The 24,173-nt window shown below is 34.2% G+C and overlaps 3 protein-coding genes across 3 annotated transcripts; all 3 read right to left on the minus strand.

The window, feature by feature from the left end:
* Positions 1 to 300: 300 nt before the first annotated feature.
* LOC115880207 (sucrose-6-phosphate hydrolase-like) lies at positions 301 to 2,013 on the minus strand. Its single transcript, XM_030897352.1, has 2 exons — positions 1,939 to 2,013; positions 301 to 1,863 (listed from the first exon to the last, which is right to left on the minus strand). The coding sequence occupies exon 2, from the start codon at positions 1,858 to 1,860 to the stop codon at positions 427 to 429; it is 1,434 nt and encodes a 477-aa protein (XP_030753212.1). The 5' UTR covers positions 1,861 to 1,863; positions 1,939 to 2,013; the 3' UTR covers positions 301 to 426.
* A 1,836-nt stretch (positions 2,014 to 3,849) lies between these two features.
* Positions 3,850 to 22,854, minus strand: LOC115880382 (phenoloxidase-activating factor 2-like). The gene is made up of 6 exons (XM_030897596.1): positions 22,354 to 22,854; positions 17,995 to 18,133; positions 12,361 to 12,560; positions 11,556 to 11,836; positions 8,090 to 8,236; positions 3,850 to 4,116 (listed from the first exon to the last, which is right to left on the minus strand). The coding sequence occupies exons 1-6, from the start codon at positions 22,554 to 22,556 to the stop codon at positions 3,902 to 3,904; spliced, it is 1,185 nt and encodes a 394-aa protein (XP_030753456.1). The 5' UTR covers positions 22,557 to 22,854; the 3' UTR covers positions 3,850 to 3,901.
* LOC115880373 (sucrose-6-phosphate hydrolase-like) lies at positions 8,302 to 10,259 on the minus strand. The gene is made up of 2 exons (XM_030897589.1): positions 10,152 to 10,259; positions 8,302 to 9,936 (listed from the first exon to the last, which is right to left on the minus strand). Exon 2 carries the CDS (start codon positions 9,928 to 9,930, stop codon positions 8,500 to 8,502), a length of 1,431 nt encoding a protein of 476 aa, XP_030753449.1. The 5' UTR covers positions 9,931 to 9,936; positions 10,152 to 10,259; the 3' UTR covers positions 8,302 to 8,499.
* Positions 22,855 to 24,173: the final 1,319 nt, after the last annotated feature.

Genomic DNA, 24,173 nt, shown 5'->3' on the forward strand with positions numbered 1-24,173 from the left:
AAAAATAGATTGGATTATCTAATGTTTTTAGCGTCTTGTCCTGGTCAGTTAGAACATTCATTTTTAAATCTCAATTTTTTCAAATAGAACGAGGGTGGCCTTTTTTTATTAGCATATTTTGAAAAAGCATTTTTCTAGGAATAATTTGATACCACATATAATTTATGTCATACGAAAATACCAAATCTCGCTTTTTTAACTGAAAAAATAAAAAGTTATAGGGGTGAGCGCCACTTTTGAGATGCACCCGGTATAATAGGAAACAAATATAGGAAGTCAAAAATGTTTAAAACATTTATTCATTTTATAATGCAACGGAAAGCAAAAATTTTGGAATATACAATACAATACAACCTATTAGTATGTTAATTTAAAATTTATTATTAACAATTTGTATATTTAAAAAAAATAGATTGTCAATTAATTTCAGATATTCCATATACTATATTTGTTCAATGTGACACATCCTTCGGAGTGAAACACAACTAGAGTTCTTTGCAATTCTGTTGGGTAGATTCTGCTAGTCAATACAGATTGTCCATCGTTTACGAACACCTCAATAGAAGAATTATCTATAAATATATCTAAATAAATTGGAATTGACAAATCAACTGCAACACTCCTATCGCTTCTGCTGATATTAAATTGTGGATAACTTCTTTCTAAAAACAAACGTTCCTTTGTTGCATCGACGTATACAGACACTCCTTGACCCTCATCGCCAAGCCTGACCCCATAAGTAGACGCATTACTTTTAACTGGATCCAGTTCTATGATAATTTCGTTTGAAGAAACTTGTTCTTTTAAAACATAGATGGAGTTGTCGTTTAGATTTACTGAGTTTTCGTAACTCACATCCTCAGTTCGGTAATCTTTAACTTCTTTTATAGGTTTAATTTTTATAGTTCCATCTTCTGATAGGGTAAGTTCACGAGGTAAGGTAAGCATTCCAGCCCATCCGTCTCCTTGTTCGGGAAATGGAGACTCCCACATACCCATCCAGCTTACTAAAATTCGACGACCATCTGGGGCTAAAAAAGTTTGTGAAGCGTAAAAATCATGACCGTGATCTATTTCTCGAAAACCTTTTTCAATAATGTATTCTTCTCGAGGTTGCCATGTTCCAACAAAATATCCTGTCTGATGTAAGTTCTGGAAATCATATCCGTTTTGCTCCATGCCTTGTGGATTTATTAATAAAATTTGTTTATCTCCCAAAGCAAAGAAATCAGGACATTCCCACATGTAACCCAGTGTTTCGTTTGCGTCCGCTAAGACACCGTGATATTCCCACGATATCAGATCATCCGACTGATATAAAAGGACTTCTCCTCTATTATTTTCTGTTATAGAACCAATAACCACAAACCAGGAATTGCCCTGTCGCCAAACTCTCGGGTCTCTAAAATTTGAATCGTTGCCGTCTTGTTTTAAAACAACTCCAAGCTTTTCGAAAATTAATCCGTCAGAACTACGGGCTAGACATTGGGTTTGATGAGTTAAATTTCCACTAGCCCCTGTGTACATTACTGTCAAATTTCCATCATTTATCACTGCAGATCCTGAGAAAATTCCATCAATGTCCTCTGGTAGGGATGGTTCAAGCGCAAAAGGTAGATGTTCCCATTTTAACATGTTGGTGCTTTTAGAGTGACCCCAGTGCATCGAACCCCACACGGGACTATTGGGATTATGCTGGAAATAAAAGTGGTAATATCCATTAAAATATTGAAGCCCGTTGGGGTCACTCATCCAACCCTTTGGTGGGGCGAGGTGAAAGGTCGGAAACCAATCATAGGTATTTGCACCATAACATAATGGTTCTAATATCATGATTAATACTACCAATGATTTTCTCATTATCTGGAAATTTAACCAAGAGAATTAGATTGACTTAATATAAAGTAACTTTATAAAAGTAGAAGTTTTTATACTTACATCAAATTAATTATAGTTGTTTTGGTATTCAACTATAAGGGCTATCGTCAACGGTCTGTGGTATTCATTGAACAGATAGATTTAACTAACTTAGAAATATACATATTTTTAAATATTCTACTAATCAAACACGTTTAATAGTAATTGTATTTGAAATACCACATTTAAAAAGTTTGTTTTTGTATTTTGATACCAAACAAATTGCCACAAAATCGACATGGATAATTATTAATGGATTAGTATGCATTATACACAGTACACATTTTTGGGCATTAGTAGACATTTTTTTAATAATTATTTAATTCTTGAAAAATTATTCAAATATTCTAAATTTGTCTTAGAAATTGGTTTTGTTGTACATTGTCAATAACTGTTGTTAGTTATTAAAATTGTCAAACATATTTCTATCAAAACTAAATAAGTTGTGATAATTATTTATTAACAAAAATACCAGATACACTATTGAAACACGTAAGTAAATTGACGAATTGTAATTATTAAATTCTAAATTATTGTCAAGTAGTAAATAAAAGCGAAAATGTAAAAAAAATCATCGAGTAATTAGGTAATTCTAAGTGAATTTCATAATTTATAACTGTTACATAGTAGATTTTATTATTAATAATCTCACTTCCGGATTGTTCAGGGATAAATGTTCCTCTACATTGTGGAGGATAGTGAATCGGTCTTCCCGTTTCTAATATCGTTACAAAAGTATTAATTTTTGCGACGTGGTTGACAATATTTGTGTTGATTGACAATGTAGAAGGTAGGATGTTTAGGAGGGGAGTTAATCACCGCAAACTTACAGATCTATTGTGTATTCCCCTTTAAAACGAGTTATAACTCATCATACAGTCTCAGGGCTTTAAGAAAAGGCAGTATCTGAGACGGCTCTACAGAGGCCAGCTCTCCATCCTCGACATCAACCGTACCAAAGTTCATGGCGCGAACGGTCGTCGTCTCGGCGCACTCAGTGATGAGGTGTACTGGTGTTTCACCATCTTCCCCACAGAATCTGCATTCGCCGTTTCTTCTTAGTTTCAATCTACTGAGGTGTTCATTGAGGAGACATTGTTCTGTTAGAAACCCCGTGACAATCCGAAGTTCGTTTTTACTTAAATCAATGAAAATCTTTGATTTTTCTCGGTCGTAAGTTCTGAGGAACTTTTTCGAGTGTCTTAGACCGTTGAAGGACCATTCCAGGTTACGATGGAGTCTTCCAGGTTCTTCAGTTTCGCTTTCAGTTGGTTCCCGCTTGGAAAACAACGGTTCTGGTCTAGTTAGTGGAGTGTTCGCTCCTTTTCTAGCTAGATCGTTTTCTTTTTCATTACCTTCTATCCCTTGGAGTGCAGGCATCCAGATTAGGAGGACTTAATTTGTTAAGCTTCTCTGGGCATTTTTTGACTTACTTTGAATTGATAGTCACTGAGTTGATCGCCTTTAGTGCTGCTTGACTATCGGATGTGTGTAACCATAGTTTCTCAATATATAATTACTTACAAGGAATTACTTTTAAATCTTTTTATATGATTTGGAACGTTTCAAATTGTTTAAAAAATTATTTGTCACGTTTGAAAAAATAGCATGTTCTATTCTGATTAAAAATGACCTTCTGTGTCTCGCCTGTAATATCCAATATCAAACGTACAGCCTCGCCACAAACAACATACTATTGTATTTTTTTAAAAGAAACTAGTGAATATATATTAGTATAGTATCTTTTATTAAACCCAACTCTAAAAAACAACATATTTATTCAGTAGGCTTACATTAAACCATGATTTTAAATGATTTTGGTTTTGCCATATCCAAACCCATGTGACAGCAAATAAGGTATAAGCTCTGCTATTGTCAACTACACAAATGATAATGAATATCGCTCATACTTAGAGTTATTAAAAAAACATATTAAGGTTTAATATCATTCTTTTATTTCTATTTCACAATTCTACATACAATACTAGTTTACTGGCACAATATCGGCCATAGTTATATCTGATAGAGTTATGTTTCTTTTACTTAGTTCTTGGACGATCCAGTCATACGAATGTTTTATATTAGCGTAGATACCTGGTACATTTTCTTTGCCACAGTCGACACCCCATGAGACCATACCCACTTGGAATAGCATACTACCATTATCGGTTGGACACATTAATGGACTACCACCATTACCTTAAAATGTAATATTATTCTTTAAGAAATAATTCAGTAAATATATATTAAGACATAATAATGTTAAAATCGAGGTTAAAATGCAAAAAAAAAACTCTTGTTGTATATGTCTGCAATAACAGACAGAAATCACTGAATATTGTAATAAGTAAGTGCAATTAACATTTTACCAACACAATAATTTTTTTTTCTGTTCTTTCATTAAAGTCTTTAATTTTGAAGTTACAAAAATGTAATTTACAAAAAGTGTTGGTTTGGCTAGAAGTGGCTTCTTCAATCTGAATATAAAAAAAACAGTTATTGAGATGAACCAAAAAATGATAAAATGATTTTAAAATTCTTTCCTTTTTTAATATATTCCACAGGGTGATCTAAACTTTCACCAAAATATCAACATTTTGTGTTCCCTCGTATAATTGACAGATGGGAACCTTCATTTAATTTGGTAAGAGATACTAAAAAGTGAAATGAATTAGCTACAAATTGCTTAAAAGATCATCAAAATCGGTCCACTAGAACACAACATATAAAACTTTTTGAGGAGGAAATTTTTTCAGTAATAGTTTTATTTCTAAACAAACTTATCTTATCAACATTATAACACTTATATACGGAAGATAATTAACCAATTTTAAGTCAGTTAAATTTTTACAATCTCTGTAGTCTATATCTAATAGCATTTTACATAATATAGAAAGTATGTTTAGATTTTTGAAGTGTTGTGTTTCATCTTCTAGAGATTGTACATTATTGCAAATATTCATGTAAACAAAAATATATCAAGAGCAATATAATAGTTGATTACTATTTGTTTTAAATATATTCAATAAAAAATGTCTCTACCTTTGTGACTCATTCTTTTTCAAGAAAGTTTTTTTTCAAAAAAAAATATCACGCCACTATAAGAAAATCTACAAAAAAAGATGTTTTTGTAAACACCCCTGCGTTGATCCTCAGGAGACCTCTTTGACAGCGGCATTTTACCATTAAACAAATTTGCTTTGAGGCTTTAAGGTTTTAATTGTTATCTGGTTGAAATAATTGTTAATTTTGTATAGTTTACTATGCGTGTACCAGCGACTTATTTCGCGTCGAATTAATCATTTGTAATGGTGATGATAAAGCAAAGCAAGAATTTCCATTAACATATAAACTGGATAAAATTTTCTCACATTTATGTCAGCATGAGAAAAAACAATATGGCGATATTATTATATAACTTGGTAATATTTGAGGTGTAGTTTCATCTCGTTGGAATTTGACTTCCGAAAAATCCGTTTGCCAAAAATAAGCTTTTTACGTCAAGCAGTTTAAGCAGAATCGTGGTTAAGAAATTACCCAACTTTTTGAAACACCCTGTACGATTTTTTAAAAAATTTCAAAATACGTAAAAAAAACAAATAAATTATGCTTGTCCAAGCGTTTTCCCGAAAGACTAACCGTTTTTTAAATAACAAATATTGTAATATTTGAGGGGCGTTTTCACACTCCTGGAATTTGAGATTCGAGAGACCCCTCCTTATTGAACCTCTACACCCCACAGTCAATCCGTTTGCCAAAAATCAGCTTTAAACGTCAAGCAGTTTAAGCAGAATCGTGATTACTAAATGGCCATATTTTATGAAACACCCTGTATAAATTTATAAAAAATCTTAAGATATGTAAAACAACCAAATAAAATATACGTGTTTAAGAGTTTTTCCGAAAAACTCAGCGGTTTTTAAATAAAAGAATATTTTAATATTTGGGGGATAGCTTCACCCCCTTAGAATTCGAGTTTCGAAAAATCCCTTCTTATCGAACCTCTACACCCTAAAGTCAATCTGTTTTCCAAAAATCAGCTTTTTACGTCAAGCGCTTTAAGCAGGATCGTGATTAATCAATGACCAGATTTTTCGAAACACCCTGTATACATTTTTTAAAAATCTTAAAATATGTAAAAAACAAAATAAAATATACGTGTTTAAGCGTTTTTTCGGAAACTTGACCGTTTTTTAAATAAAAAATATTGTAATATTTGAGGGGTGGTTCCACCCTCTTGGAATTGAAATTTCGAAAAATCCCTTCTTATGGAACCTCTACACCCTAGAATCAACCTGTATGCCAAAATTGAGCTTCTTACGTTGAGTGGTTTGAGCAGGATCGTGATTAATCAGTATGTCAGTCACTTAAGGATTTTATATGGGTTGTTAAGTGTACGATTACTTATTGGGGAACAGAATGGCAACACTGCCTACTCCCTGTCCTTGAGAACGCCGGCAATTTTTATTTAAATTCACTATTCGCTGTGTGACTGTAGTACTGAGAGTAAAGCGTTGTTTACTTGTTTTTTCGCTAAACATGGCGGTTTATACACCTCCCGAAAGAGTTCAGTTGATTAAGTGGTATTACGGTGGTAACTCAGCAATACAGTGTAGGGATCTTTTTGCAGTAGTCTTTGAGGATAGGCCCATTCCGTGTGCGAAAACGATCCTAAACATTGTTTCGAGTTTCGAAGAATGTTTTTGCCTCAACGACTGCAAAAAATGCCACCTTAAGCAAGAACCGCCTGTTGAGATAGTTCAGGAAAAAGAACGGCGGGGCGAAATGGTTTGTGGTACTCTGGAATTGGATAGTACACGATCCAGTAGAAGTGCTGGCAAGGAACTGGGTGTTTCTAACGTAACAGTTACAACAATTTGGAAAAAATGTGGCTACAAATGCTACAAATATTCTAAAACTCAGGAGTTATTTCCTGATGACCATCTGCGGAGAATGGAATTTTGTTAAACTGTAATGGAAAAGGCTAATCAGGATGATAATTTTGTGAAAAATATTCTCTTTACTGATGAGTCTTCCTTTCCATTGCAAGGAAAACACAATCCTTCTATTGTCCGCTATTGGTCTCAGAAAAACGAACACCGAAGTTTTGAATATCGCACCCAGTACCCTCAAAAACTCAATGTTTGGGAAGGTATTTTAGGTGACCATTTAATAGGCCCATTTTTTTTTGATGGTACCCTGAATGCTGACAAATATCTTGAGCTACTTCAGAACCAAGTTTTTCCCGCCGTTCAAAACTTTCCTGATCTTGACCTGGAAACAGTATGGTTTCAACAAGACGGTTGTCCCGCTCATAATGCGGTTAGAGTAAAAGAGTTTTTGTCGAATAATTTTCCTGTGTGACTCTTTGTGTGAATTTTTTATTGAATTAATTCTTGATTTTTCTGTTTTTATTTATTGGATTTTATAGTTTATTTTTTTAGAATAACGCTTTTATTTTCATAATACATTACACGGCATAAAATTTTGGGATTATCGTGCTATGCGGGTTTTACTCTACGTATTTTTTCATAAATTTCAATAAGTGATTCAGGACTTTAAACAAAAAAAAATCGCCAAATGACAGATTTGTATTGACATCCTGAGCTACTGTTTTTGAGAAAATCCGCAGATGTAAAATTTGCTTGGGCAAATTATTTCAATAATTCACTCTCGACGTTCGCGTAATATTTTTAAAAAATCTGACGCTCCTCACCCATCCAATTCCAAATGAGTACTGCCGACTAGTCCCATCGATCGCGACGCCGACGTCTCTCGAGCGGCCGAGGTTGCCATATTTCAACCATAAAGCTCTTGCCGCGAGTAATAAACAATTTAACAACCTGTATATTAGTATAGATTTAGATATTTTAAATATTTTTTCCTTCGTTCTTTATGTTTTTTTGCTTCCAAAGACGGGAGATTATATACGTCCTGAAAGGTTAAGCATTTTTTATCCGTTAGGCAAATTTGTTTTATTAGTAAAAATATCTGTTATATTTTATAGATTTTCTTACAGTGGCCTCAATAACCAGAATATTTTTTACAGAAAGTAAAAAAAGTCTAAAACATTTTTTTCTATTACATAGTGATGTCCTGTTAAATAATGAAGTGAATTTTCTGGCAATTTTTTCTAGAGAGTATTGGGCGTTTAATTCAATATAATATTTACCTGTACAGACGTCCTTTCCTAATTCTCCTCCAGCACAAATGTGCGATTCGTGTAAAGTAAAGTCAGCCCCAACTCTTGTTTTTCTTAGTAATTCTTCACATTTTGATCGCCCAACAACGGGCAATTCAATTTTCTTCAACATTAATCCTAAAACGTCGATTTCAGCTTCAATAATTTTTTAAAATACTGGGAATAATAATAAAAGCAAGTAATATCTTTTATAATATTTATTCGTTGTGTAATGTACCGGAATATAGCAATTTTGGAATGTTTACAATTTGAAGTGGTTAATTTTAAAAAAAATATGTTTATTACTAACAGACATTTGTAATAATAATTTTCGGTAAATGCAATAATGTATAATTGAATAAACGAGATTTTAATAATTTAAAAATAAATACACTGACACTTTATATATTCCAAATACTATATTTGTTCACTGTGACAGATCCCTCAGAATGAAACACAGCAAGAGATCTTTGCAATTCTGTTGGGTATATTCTGCTACTTAATACCGATTCTCCATCGTTTACGAATACTTCAATGGAAGAACTATCCACGAATATATCTAAATAAATTGGATTTGACAAATCCACTGCAACGCTTCTATCGCTTCTACTAATATTAAATTGTGGATAACTCCTTTCTACAAACAAACGTTGTTTTTCTGTATCGACGTATACAAATACTCCTTGATCCTCATCTCCAAGCCTGACTCCATACGTAGAAGCGTTACTTTTAACTGGATCCAGTTCTATGATAATTTCGTTTGAAGTAACTTGTTCTTTTAAAACAAATATTGAGTCGTCATTTAGAGTTACTGAGTTGTTTGAAACTACATCCTCAGTTCGGTAATCTTCAACTTCTCTTATAGGTCTTATTTCTATAGTTCCATTTAATGATAAGGTAAGTTCACGAGGTAAAGTGAGCATTCCAGCCCATCCTTCCTGACGTTCGGGAAAGACAGATTCCCACATATCTAACCAGCCAATCAAAATCCGTCGTCCGTCTGGAGCTAGGAAAGTTTGTGAAGCGTAAAAATCATGACCGTGGTCTATTTCTTTAAAACCTTTCTCTATAATGTATTGTTCACCAGGTTGCCATGTTCCAACAAAGTAGCCCGTTTGATACAAGTTCTGGTAATCGTATCCGTTTTGCTCCATACCTTGTGGATTTATCAATAGAATTTGTTTATCTCCCAACGTGAAGAAATCAGGACATTCCCACATGTAACCTAGCGTTTCGTCTGCTTGAGCTAACACGCCTTGATAGTCCCAACTTTTAAGATCAAGCGACTGGTATAAGAGGACTTCTCCCCTATCATCATCTGTCTTAGAACCAATGATCACAAACCACGAATCTCCTTGTTTCCAAACCTTGGGATCTCTAAAATTTAAATCGCTGCCGTTTTTCTTCAGAACAAGACCTAATTTATCAAAATTTATTCCATCGGTACTGTTTGCAAGGCACTGGGCTTGATGGGTCGAGTTTCCACTCACCCCTGTATACATAAGTATTAAATTTCCGTCACTCACGACTGCGGATCCGGAGAAGATTCCATCTATATCTTCGGGTAGCGATGGAGTTAGTGCAATAGGTAGATGTTCCCATTTTAACAAGTTGGTACTTCTAGCGTGACCCCAGTGCATCCAACCCGATTCAGTGTCGTAGGGATTATATTGGTAGAAAGCTTGGTAATATCCGTTGTAATAGCTCAGTCCGTTGGGGTCATTCATCCAACCCTTCGGTGGGGAAAAGTGGAATGTTGGATACCAGCTGTAGTTATCCGCACCAAAGCATAATGGTAGTAATATCACGATAATTAGCATCAGCGAGTTCATAGTTACCTGGAAATAAAGTCCATATATTATGTAATGATCTATTCAGAAGTAAAATTAATTATACCAATTAAATAGAAAACATGCTTCGATTTATTTATTCTTTGTATCAATAATTATTATTGTAAGAGTACTTTGAATTGCTAATTGTGACTAGTATTCGTATTAAAACTGGTGTTCTAATGTAACCGAATGAAATAAAAAAACATACTGTAGGTACTTACGTTATGTTGGTTTTATCGAAATTAAAGGATACCACTTGTACGCACTAGCGATCATCATTAGTAACGGGTTTGAAGCGCTGAATTTATATACCTGATATAAACTAATTATCTGAATTGTTATAAATTATTTACAATGTAAACAAGACAATGATACTTCAAATTTAGTTAGCACTAAAATTGAAAAATATGAAATCGTATTTAAATTTCGGTATTGTAAATAGTTTTAATACATTTACTTTTATAAAACGATTATTAGCTTAATTTAATTTGTTTTGAACAAAATAAGTTAATTTTTGTAGATCCTTTAATAATATTTTTTTTTAGATTTGATGTCTGTCTTTGATTGATTCCTCGTGTCGCGGATACGAATGCCTAACGTATTGTGGGGGATATTACTTAAATAAAAATAAAAGGATTATTAAAATAGGCGGTTGAAGCGTAGTGCTAGCCACATTACTTTCCTTGTATACCGAACGGCTCTAGCATGGCAAGCTGTACCTCGTTATTCCCAAGGCGTTAAACGCTATATACGGGAGCTATTATTATATTAAAATAAAAGGATAATATCATCATGTGACCGACACGTGTAAAAAGTCCAAAAAAATGAGTATATAACAGTCCACCCAACCAGCATTTGGACGTCGGGACAACGTTGTGTCACGCGACCAAACGTCGGGGCGCAACGTCGGCACAACCTCGTGCCAACCCTAGTCTGCACTAGTTTGGAGAATAATTTTTGGGTGAAAACGACGTTGGATACTGACTTTGGCTAGCAACCTAATTTAGTACAAACTGCAACGTTGTTTAAAATCCTAATTCACAGAGATACAAAACTATAATAATATGGCGTCTAAGTCGCGTTTTATCCTAAATTGGGATAATTTTAGTAAAAATATTATTTTTATGATTTAGTTAGAGACATATGCCAGATGGCAGTAAAGGAAAACAAAACAAAAGTATTTAAGTGTGGAGGATGTTTGAAGATCATAATTATTGAAACACTTTAACCAACTCTGTAACTCGTTACCCAAGGCAAAAAAGTTAAACGCAAACAACTTTATTGATAAATGTATTGTTTCTATTTTGAAAAATACCAATGGGCCTTAAAATTAAAGAAGTTTTAAAAAATTCTTGATTTTTTTTTTTTTTTAGTAAAATGAGAATAGTTTATTCGCAGTCGAAACAAAAATTGTTTCTGCGTGTTGTTTAGGGTCAAATATTTCAAGTTAATGTATTCAAAAAGCAGGAATTGCTATTTTAGGAACGAAACATTTTCTTATTCAACAACATGACGGCTTTCACTTTGTTGTTTTAGAGATTAAGATGGAGTAGTTCGAATTATTTACTAAATTATATGATATTAACTATTAACAGAACAGTAATATTTAAACAGAAAATACTTACGCTTGCTTTCTGGAGACTTTTCCCAGCCTAAAACAATACAGTTTTGATTTTCGAATGGTAAATCTATTTTGAGACAAATCGTGTTGATTGCATACTGGATATGTAGTATATCGTAATTTTCCTTTAGAATAATGATAGCGACATCATTGTAAAGTCCTCCGGAGTAATATTTCGGATTTTTGACAATTTCCTCAACGCCTCTTTCAAATGCTTCATTTTCTCCAACTTGTCTCATTTGAATTTCGCTGTTTGCAATTACTCTTAAATCGTCAGCTTTTGAACTAATAACACAAAACAACATATATTAGGGATAAGTATCCTAAACCCATACAAAGTATTGCAGAAAAGTTAAAAATTTTACCAAATTTTGGATTATTGCGAAATATTTAGCTTAATCTCTTCCACATCTTATACAGAGTGTCCCAGAAATAAGTGCAAGTATTTTAAGGGGTTGTAGATCTCGATAAAAGAAACATATTTTCTCTATATCGTTTTTCAAATAAGTCCAAAATAACGGAGTTATTTTACTTTGAAAATTTCCCAAAAAACATATTTTTTGCTAAAATTTTGAGAACCACTGGATCTTTTCTGGATTTTCTTTCCTGTAAATTTAATCTAATACCTATGTTGCCATATTATCAAGAAATTATGTTTTTTAACTAAAAACTAAAAAAAAATCCAAAATATACCACAAGGTGTCTCGCTATTGCAATTATAAACCAAATAGTGGAGAGGTACGATTTGGGAGACAGTATAGTATAAGCGACTTTCCCGTATATTCACTAAAGTAATTTAAAATACTTACCTAATCAAGTAGTGATGAACGGTTAAAACAACTCTTGGATGGATTAGTGTTCCTACACATAGATATTTCCAGTCGTTTTGTTTCTTTTTGAAGATATTAATTAACCAAGGAAATTCTCCATTCACTGAAGATGCCTCGTGACCAGAGAAGGCTCTGATATTGATGGCTGGTAACTGTTTGCCACAGTGTTGTTGTCTTGGCTAAAAAGTACACATAATATACAGGGTGTTCCAATATTTCGTAGACATAGAACTACTACGCATTTTTGGAATCAAAATATGTTTCCATGTTAAAGTATTTAGCAAAACATAGGCGTTACAAATCTCATTCAAATCGGAACAATGATTCTTAAAATATCATAAAAAAATTGTTTATAAGTTTGATGCCCTCTAACGGACAAATAAAGCACTTTTGTATTTTGAGGTAAATTATGTCTAATGATCTTACTTTGATTTAAAAAAATACGTAGTACTTCTATGTCCACGGAATATTGGGACACCCTGTATAAATCACACTGAAATTAATCTAACGCGTCGGGGAAGATTTCGATAGGTAACATCCAAAAAATGACAGCAAATACAATTTACATCTTACGGATCCATGACATCACTGTCATGGATCCTCTCATTGGACAGACTATAAGGTAAGAGAGGGGTTAATCACTGCGACCTTAAAGATCTATTGTGCCCCCTCCCCCTCCTTCCTTGAGTCATCACACAATCTATAACCCATCATACCTCTGTTGTAGAGGGGACAGGGTATTTCCCATCCTCCTCTGAAAATAGTTCTTCCTCCGAGGGTACACACCCTTCCACGGTTGGAGTTTGGCCCTCCGTGCCGCTCTTCACAGTCGAGGAGCTTGCCTCAGGCTGAGGAACCCGTGAGGTGGAAGCTGGAGGATATAATAGAGGATATGTCCCTCTTTCTCTATTGCCTCCTTGGATTTGAGGTCAATTCCTATTGTGAGGACCTGACCATGACCCTCCTCCTTCGAGTTGATAACTCGCCAACTCGATGTCCTTACATTGAAGTTCTGACCTTGGATAAGGCTCAGGAGGTAGGTGGTGTCTTTCCCCTTGCTCCTCGGCAGAAAGACCGTTATGGCCGCCCCTTTAGAGATGTTTTCTCCCTTCACTGCAATCAGTTCCGGCCCTTACCATTTTTTAAGCTTAGGTGCGATTTCCACCAACCAATTCGCCGATTCTTGAGATACACAATCTGTCATGCCCACCCATGAGGATCATGCCCACCCGAAAGTGTATCCCCGCAAAACACTGCTGATCCACATTTTGTACTTCGTCCAGTATAGCATCTTCTAGAGACGTTTGCTGGTCGATAGTCAGAGCAACCTCTGGGAAGTCCTTTGGCAGCACTGCCATTTTCACTTGTCCAGCAATAGCGACAAAGCTGGTGATACGTCCCTGCTTGCCTCCCGGTGTTGGACGGCTTTCCATCCTGGCTTTTTTCTCTCCCTGCCGGAGAAGAGATGAGAGGTTGTCGCTTCCTCTCTTGCCTTTTGATGGAGATGAGTCTGGTTGTTTCTTGGTTTTTTTACTCTCCCCTTTTCGGAGGAGTGTTTTCGCTTTTGCTTCCTCTTGAGCGAGTTCTTCGTGGAGCAGTCGGAGGTATCTCCGTGCTTGTGCTCTGCTAAGACCTACTCTCAGAGGATCGTCTAGCCCGCCTGGTTGACCCAGGCCGGGTAGACGAAACGGTAGCTTATGTGGCTTATTGAATCTAGAGGTAGGCTCCCGACCCTTGCTGGAGAATGGTAGTGGTAGCTTGTGTACCACTTGTGGAGGATGATCCCAAGCAAGTGTCAGCCTATAGTTTCCTTTGGATTTGGTCCCTTGGAACTTTCATTTGGTGGTGTTTTTAATACTAGATCTCATAGTGTTCCCCCTAGGGATAGTCGGTCCACTCTTCTACAAAGCCCCGCATGCAGAAGTAAGGGGTAAATACAATGGGGTGCCCCCTGATGCCCCAAGGTTGAGGCCAGTAATGGCTAGTCCTCTATCTAGCCACGCATACCTTTGACTTGGTTCCGCCATCGTAGGATTTATGTTTTTGGTGAGGTTGTCTCCTCTTGGTCCAGGCGGTTAAGCCTAGATCCCCTACACCCTCTACCCGCAAGACATGACCACAGTCAGGAGAGGGTGCCTAGTATGACGGATAGGTGTAGCCCCGTCCGGCATCGTTATATGTCTTGGTGCAATTCTCTGGCCACGACACTACAGCCAGGGACAAGACAATGAGATGCTTCTTAGACCGAGCCAAAGCGCTAGAGGAGATTCCTCCAGCACCTGACAAGGAGCTTCCCCACCAATGACAAGGTCTTGCATCTCCTAGGGGAAGATCTACAGTATTAATATAAAATCAGTTAAATATATTAAAGTATAGGTGTATATATGCTGAAAATTTTAAAGGAGGCGCGTTCTCACGAGTCTATTTTGGTGGATTTTTGTATACAGTCTCTCTCTCTCTCTGTCTTTATTCCTACAAGAGGAATGTAGTGGTCAGGTGACGTGTGAGGTTTGTCTCCATAATTCCTTGTCTTGTGCTTCATGTACAAGCGTGTGCAGTGGCTTGTGGGTTCTCTTTGATAACTGGTCTATCCATCGGGAGGGCGAGAGGCCTCTTGGTCTTCTTCCCGGAACCTTGCCCTGTATAATGAGTTTTTCCATACAGTCAGTATCCCTCCTCATAACGTGACCGAAATATTTAAGTATATGTGACTGTATAGAAGTTGAGAGGCGTTCTGTGATGTTCAGTTCTTGGATTATGGATTCATTGGTTCGCCGGGCAGTCCAGGGAATTCTGAGCATTCATCGCCTACAGTACATCTCAGTTGCGTCAATTTTTTTCATTTCTGACTGTCTCGTCGTCCAGGACTCGGTTTGGCCATACATTATATAGGAAATATTAGGCAGTGAACAAGCCTTTTTTTTAAGTGTTTAGATATGTTTTTGTCTCGCCATATCTTTGAGAGTTTTCGCACTGCCACTCTTGTCATTTCACACCTTCTTATTTCCCCTTCTAATTTCCCCTTCTAACGATCCCGTGTTGTTTATAAGTAACCCAGATATATATATATATATATATATATATATATATATATATATATATATATATATATATATATATATATATATATATATATATATATATATATATATATATATATATATATATATATATATATATATATATATATATATATATATATATATATTTATATATATTGGGCAAGTCCACAGAAAGATTAGTCATGATACATGACTAAAACATGACTACCCGTAGACACTCAGTGTTTCTGCCTTCCGGCTTCATCAATACGGGAGGAATCAGCAACGATGAACTAGCGATCCTGAAAAAAGAGAAAGAAAAGGAGAAGCAAACGAGGCACAAAGGCGCCATTTGTAGCTGGTCCGGCAGTAGCTTACAATTTGAAGCGTTACTACCGAAACCGCCGCGGAGGCGTTCCTACACACCTCGCCGCTATCACCCTGGCCCAGAGAAAACAATAAACAAGGAAGTTATCGTGGAAACTATAAAAAAACGAAGAAAGAAATTTATTGGGCAAGTCCACAGAAAGATTTATTTCCATAGAAATCTTTCTGTGGACTTGCCCAATAAATTTCTTTCTTCGTTTTTTTATAGTTTCCACGATAACTTCCTTGTTTATATATATATATATATATATATATATATATATATATATATATATATATATATATATATATATATATATATATATATATATATATATATATATGAGAGAGAAACTTTGACTTGAAATTAATCCTCCAAAACAAAAATAATTTATATATATATATATATATATATATATATATATATATATATATATATATATATATATATATATATATATAGTAATATATATATATATATATATATATATATATATATATATATATATATATATATATATATATATATATATATATATATATATATATATATATATATATATATATATATATATTTTTTTGTTTGGAGGGATTAATTTCCTTAAACCAATTTTAGAAGCTGCAGTAACTCTTCCTCGTTTCCCGCTAGAAGGACCGTATCGTCTGCAAATCTGAGGTTGGTAATTTTGTGACCATTAATTGTTATCCCCCCTTGCCAATGTTCCAATGCCCTTCTCATGATATATTCAGTATATATATTGAATAACTGAGGAGATAGTATGCACCCCTGCCTAACCCCACAGGTAGGCTGGAAGTCTTCCGAAGTAACGCCATTGATGGTAATTCTACTTTTGGTATTTACATAGAGATTCTGGATCAATGAAATCAAATGAAGAGGCACGCCCATTTCTTTAAAAACCATACATAGTTTTGACCATTTGACTTTGTCAAAAGCTTTTCGATAGTCTATGAAACAAAAATAGAGCGGATTGTTAAATTCTCGGGCCTTTTCGATAATCTGACGGACATTCAAAATTTGTTCACGTGTTCCTCGACCTCTTGCGAATCCTGCTTGCTCTGGAGGGATTTGTGGTTGAATATACGGTTTTAACCTTTCGTTAATGATATGAAGAAGAATCTTACTGGCATGTGAAATTAGCGCAATGGTACGAAAGTTGTCGCATTTGGCTGGAGATCCTTTTTTGTGAACAATCGAATTGAACAATCGGTCCAATCTGATGGCTATTGGTGAGTATGCCATATCATATAACATAACTTGTGCAAGATGTCCACACCAAAATCTCCCGACGCTTGGAGCATTTCGGCCGTGATGTGATCTGGTCCCGGGGCTTTATGACGTTTTAGGTTTTTTATTGCTGCTTCAATTTCCGATTTCAGTATGTCTGGTTCTTTATTAATTATATCACTGTGGAAAGAGCAGCTAGGCTGAGGATCTTTTTCTTTATAAAGTGTTCCGCAGTATGTTTGCCATCGTTCCACTATTTTGGTAATTTCGGTTTTAAGTTGTCCTCGATCGTCTTCTATTGCCCAAGTTTTTGGCTTGAATTCTCTTGTGAGGTACTTTATCTTTTTAAATGGGTCCCCTGGTTGATTTGTGAAAGCGTGAGATTCTATTTCCTGGCATATTTTTTCATAGTAGTTGTTCTTGTCGATGGTGCAACTGTGTTTAATCTCTGTATTTATTTTTCTATATTTATCTTTTTCATCTTGAGATTGTATACAGTAGATAAATTAAATAAAAATGAATACATGTTAAAAATGTTTTCGATTTAAATTGATCAATTTCAGTTGAACAGTAAAATTTTCAATCATTAAAAATGTATGCATCATAGGCGAAACTAAGGTTGAATTTTAGACAATTTTAAAAGCAACTAGACCATGTGAAGGTTTTGATGTGCTAGTTTTTAGTAAAAGGAAGTTAAAAAAACAATATTTTATCACTTTGTATCTCAAAAGTTAGGATGGTTGGGACATACATTCATATGAAGTTTTTTTCTTAGAATAGGCCCAAAAATCACCCCCATAAATATTAATATGAGCACTTAGTTAAAATGAATTTAATGATATAATTTGATGTATCTATGTAACAGGTAATACAGTATTGATTATATGCAGTTAAATACTAATACAGTTTAGGTTCAGTTTGCAACAAAAATTTAAGATTGCTAATAAATCTAACAAATACCTTTTTATGTGGAGCTTCAGTTGTTATATTTTGGTCTGGATTTCTTGGTTCCCTTGTATCTTCGGTGGAGTTCAGGCGACAGCATAGTATTTCTCCCTCAAATTTTCCTCCATGACATCTAATAAATTCATTACCAACTCTGAAATATATTATAATGTAAACAAAAATCATCCTTTAAACACGATATTTTATATGCCGATGCGGTTCGTCAATGTCTCGATTCTGCGGTATGTCGTTTCTTCTGAGAATTATACATACACACAATTTTCCAAACGAACTATCAAATCGCATCGACGAACCGCATCGACGTACCGCATCATACTCATTATGCATACACGGACTCATGAACGAATGAAATTTACGCATCAGCATAATGAGCGTGGGGCCTTATCTACCGTGTCACGGAAAAAGGCCACTAATGAGCTTACTTGACTTTATTTTGAAGAATGGGCGAGAGTTTTGCTAACCATATTCATTTGCTCTTGATGCTAATATTGTTACAGTATCCAGAATTCAAAGTAAAGCGTTGTGTATAAGATAAAGTGTTATCTACTAAATTCTTTACTTTAATAAACCAATTAATGAGGGTGTGTTAAACGTTCACCAATTTACCATTCGTTCGCATTCGTTTGCATTCGCCAAGAAACGTTTCTGAGGTATGGACGTTCAGCGAATATACGTCAACAATAATGGTTTCAGCGCTAATGAACGCTTTCCATCTTCTGGCGATAAAAGTGAATAGAATAGATAGAAATGTGAGACGTGAATGATTGGAATCGTTGCAGTGTGGACGTATCGGTAAAAATGCAAGAGTGCGAACGGGGGAAATGTTAACTGAGGTTAGGTTAGGAAACTTAGAAAACGATAAGCTCTTTTATACGCTCAGCGTATGTGATGTTAATTTTCGCTTAGCGCGCACTTAACTAACCGATTTGGGTATTGTCATCTGACGCGCTTAGCGTCTTTACTGATTAAAAAGCTTACTGCTAAGCGATTCGAAACATTAAAGGATCGTTTTGCTTATCAAACTGTGAGTAAAAATAGAAAAAATTGCGACTTTGTGTTCTCTTGCTCTTTAGTCAAAAATTACTTCTTCTTCTATAAATTTCTTAAGTAATGGATAATTTACGATTTGGCAGCTATAAATATTGTTCAAAACATCGAAAATGCTAAGAAGCGTCTTCAACATTTCCCTTGTATAATAAGAATAATGGCATATTCATAGGAAAATAGGTTGACATAACTAAACAATAGGTTATGAAATTCACGTAACATTGACATTTTTCATTGTTTTATTCCCTAGATCATATATACTTACGTGGATAAATCAACGCCATAAGTTTAGCATTAAAAAATATGTCCCCAACATCACGACATGCCATTTTCAAATCTTCTTTATTGCACTTATGAAACGTTCAATGGGTTTGTCTTTCTCGAGGACCTGACTTTACGCATGCGCATTAAAAGTGGCACGTATTTCCAAAATAATTACAATTTTATCCGGTTTAGACTGGTTTAGAAAGTACAAATTATTGTTATGGAAACCAACTTTTCATTGTCATCATATTGCCATAATCTTGTCATAATCATATGTCATAATGATATTTCCATTATGTAACGACACTTGTTTTTTGCGTTTTTTATTTTAAACATTGTATTAATTACTCTTTTATCGACCGCTTTTATATAGCCAAGGATGCAAGTGTGTTCAGTGAGAAGTTAATTTTAAGTTTGTGCAATTATATTGCTATTTTTTATTCGTTGGGTTTTAATTTTTGGGTAAATACTCGTAAAAATGACAAGAAAGTGTTTGGTGTGTGGAAATTATAATATAAATGTCCCCGAATTATCTTTTCACAGGCAAGTAAAGTATTCAGTTGTTCATTTATGTATATTAAACCACAATCATACTTTCTGGTTAGGTTTCCTAAGAATATTGGTATTCGTACGGAATGGCTAATTTATTTTTAATATATATTAATTTTTGTGACAGTAACATTCAATTATTGTTCAAATATATGCATTTTACAAATTAAATTTTTAAAATTAATGTTCAAATTTGACGCGTGGGCGATAGGTCCTCGACAAGGATAGATAGAGTAGAAGCACCGCGTGTGCAACAAAAAAAGAAGATATATGGAAGTCGTTGATATGCTTGGGACAGTTTCCATAGTGATTTGCTTATCCACGTAAGTATATATGATCTAGGTTTTATTCACATTTGACTATGAGAAATTGCGATGCTCTTATATACGCGTTGAGCCAATATGTGCTCAACGCGTATCCAGAAAACGATTCGTATGGCAACTAGGATAGCCGCCGTTCCGCAACTAGCTTGCCGTTCCGCTAATCGAATACTTTCGCTTGCCGCTTTGAAAGCGTAACGTTTTTATGGCGAACTTTCAGAATTCGGGCCCAGGTTTTGTCCTTGGCTTAACATTTTGTTTTCCCTCGCATAATAGACAGATGAGTACTTTAATTTTTAATTTAGAAAGAGGCTATAAGAAAAGGACTTAAGGAAAGGGTTCAAACAATTTAGCAATATATTGCTTAAAAAATCATCAAATTCTGAACACCAGAACAAAATATACCTACTGAATTTAAAATACATGAAAATTTTCAAGTATCCGTTTTTTGTACCTGTCACTCTATTTACTGGTAAAAATATAGTTTTCAGGCAAAATGTACATTTTTTCATATATTTTTATATGCTAAAAGTTTAGATATTCAGTATCATTCGCTATAACAGTAAATGTAAATGAGCCACACAAGTTCAACTAATAGTAGCCATAAATATATCTTAATAAGAGCAAAAATACCCAGAGATTTATGCTAATTGGATTCAGGGAAATGTTCACATAGTTGCGATACATTTATTTTCTTTCATTACATTATAGACATGAAAACATCTTATAAGATAAAAGACGTTATACATTTCAAAATGGAAATGAAAATCTTATGAAACTCCTAAAATTTCAGCTTCCATATTCTAAAAATAAGGAAATAGCCATCAGTAGCTACATCTCCAACTCGATAGTTTAATCAGTATACACCTGCATTCAGTGGCGTAGTGTGGGTTAGGGGCGTCCGGGGTGGAGAGCCTCTAGGAGAGAGGTTTGCCACCACTACAGAATCCGTCCACCGCCTTTATAACAATTTTTTGGCGCCCCGCCGGTACTTGGAGAGTCGCCGCCCGGGGCGGTCCGCCCCCGCCTTGCTACGCCACTGCCTGCATTATACGATTTTAGATTTTGGTAGTAAATAACTAAAATATAAGAGACTAAACCTAACCCGTCTTATCCCAAAAACGTTGTTTCTCAAAATTGCAAACACACGTGCTTTGATTAAGGCTTGATTAAGGTTTGCAGAGCTTCAGCATTTGCCATAAAATTATATATCACTGTAATCACAAAACTTCCGTAATCACACCAGCTATTGTAACGGAATTTTAAATTATATCTTTATTTTCGAGAAAATTTAGTTCAATACAGATAGATATTTGCAACCTAACTTGATTTATTAGGTAAGTATGCTATTTTAGTAAAATTAGGTAAGGATTTGAAATGGATAAGACATCATTAGTAATATTATACTTGTGTAAAAAGACTATGAAAAAATCGTGAGACTATGAACAATAATGACAATAAAAAAGCAAATATACATAAGAGGATAAGACGAATTTTGCTGCAGTAACGTAATTAGTAGTGAATTTTATAGAATAGGCAATTTTTCTGCAGTTTAGGACTTAGTTAGAATATGTCATTAGGCCTAGGCCATTTTTTTTAAATGGATAAGGAGGGTTTTGCAACTTGACGCCTAATTTATCACAAGAATGAAAAAAAATAACTGTGTTTCCTACAAGAAATAACAAGAAATAATATTGATATGCTTTTGAAATCATGGCATACACATTTTTATGGTAACTATCTTCATACAGATATAGACTAAAAATATTTGAAACCTAAAGGCAAAGAAAGCGATAAGAAAATATTTACTGAAATTGAGTTAATCAGGCCATCTGCAGAGTAAAGGTGTATACTATGCCTTCAGACATTATTTTGGCTAAATAAGAGATTAATTACGAGATATCAACTGTTTTATATTTGCTATACAGGCTAAAACGAGATATGTCTGCGCGGAACTACAAAAAAAATCGCCTCGCTCATTGCGATCCTTCGTTGTGAAAGTAAATCAAGTAATTCACTACATTTTTTCATGTTTTTGTAGACAAGCTAACAGATAAACGAATCCATGTGTATCCAAAGTTATCCAAAGTTCTTAAAAACCTCTCATTTTTTTCAAAACTCGAATTTTTTACTTATCGCTTTCTTTGCCTGTGCCCTTCATTTGTATTTATACCTTTCTTCGAACAACCGCTCACCATTGGTAATGATAACCCCATCATTATCACATTGATAATGATAAACGCAAAAACAATTATTAAATATTTCTAAAATATTATTTTCAAGCGTTACGTTGGTTTGCCTTTTGTTCTTCAAAAACGAGACACTATTTCCGATATTCACCATAATAACACAGCACATCAACACAAGACGCCACATTATTTGTATATAAAATAGATGAATAAGGAACCTGAAAGGTTATCAATTGTTTACACTCATGTAAATAGATATTCTAAAGAAACAACAGCATCTGCTTTGGTACATATATGAATGCAGTCGATTTGAACTAATAAATGATCTTGATCGCAGATTTCTTGATACAGTAACTTGGAATTTCCATCTTCATTAATATACTGATTTTTATGTCATATTATACTACATTTAATGTCATTTTGCGAAGTTATTTGGGTCGCACAGATTGATTATTAAAAAAAAGCAAACATTATTTCTTGTGATAACACAAACAGATGTTCAGTTCCATTAAACCACAATCGATTCATCAGACAGTCAGTCGACTTGTGATCAATTTACATGAAACTCTTATCTTGTGTTATAAGTTGGATTCTGAGCTACACTGTAGCTGCGTTTATAAAAAAATATCGAGACTGGTGCTCTAACTGTTTGCACGTGTATGAGATAGTGAAGGGTGAATAATAGGGTTTCCGGAACTGGAACTGTTTTTCGGAACCCGGCAATTAGGTACAATTTTTAACAATAAAATAAGGAACAATGTTTGAATAAGGAATTTATATACAGGGTGGTGCTTCTCATACGCCGCGGAAGCTCCAAGGAGAACGATAATTTATATCAAAATGAAATTTTTGGCAGCATATGTAGGGTAACTGAAAGCATTTTATAAAAATATATAGAATTATACAGGGTGTCCCCAAAAAAAGTTACACATCAAAGTTGTGTTTTTTCTAATGGAACACCCTATATATTAATTGATTTTTGGATTCTAGGAAAAAAATAAAGATGAGTTTTATTAAAGAAGCATATACCTAAAATCTAAAGATTTTGACATATTTCAAATTTTGCGAAAATGAAGAGTAAATTTTAAATTTCGATAACAGCTACCTAAATTTTAGTTGACCTTGTATAGCCTAATATTTAATTACAGTAACCATTGTACGTTAAACGAAATTGAAATTGGACTCAAAAAGTTATACAGGGCGAGAAAAAATTAATATGGAACATTAGTCACTTTTAAAAGCAAGTTACTCCTTTATTTTAAATGGAACATCCAATATATCATTCCGGTGTTCAATGGGGAATTTATATATCTTCAAAATAGTATTAAGGTTGCTTACCCCTCAGACCAAGATTTTACTAGATATTTTAATTTTTATGATTTTGTCAGTAGATCTTTATTATTTGAAAAAATCTAGGGTGGCTGTGATATACCTTTTGTTAATTTAACAAAAATTAAAGATTGTAGAGTAAAATACCCAACGGTAATAATAATTAAGTAATATTACAAGTAAGTAAAGTAATTATTACCCAATTAAAACTAGATATAAACCTATAATTATGTGACAAAAATTAGCTAGATGAAATCAAATGCTCAAAATGCTTCCTTTCCAGTTAACTGCATAAAATGATTGTCTTTTGAAATGGATCTATTCATTTTAAAATGTTTTTGGTTTGGTTAAGAAAAATATGAAATGTTGAAGTTAATAGTGAAAATAAATATAGAGTATTATACATTTTTGAAAAGCCCATGCCGAGCTGAATAAGAAAATTTAAAAATACACAGGGGGTTCTATTTAAAAAACA

The sequence above is a fragment of the Sitophilus oryzae genome, unplaced genomic scaffold (genome assembly GCF_002938485.1).
Source record: "Sitophilus oryzae breed Bouriz unplaced genomic scaffold, Soryzae_2.0 scaffold_1081_pilon_pilon, whole genome shotgun sequence".
Taxonomy (NCBI): Eukaryota; Metazoa; Arthropoda; class Insecta; order Coleoptera; family Curculionidae; genus Sitophilus; species Sitophilus oryzae.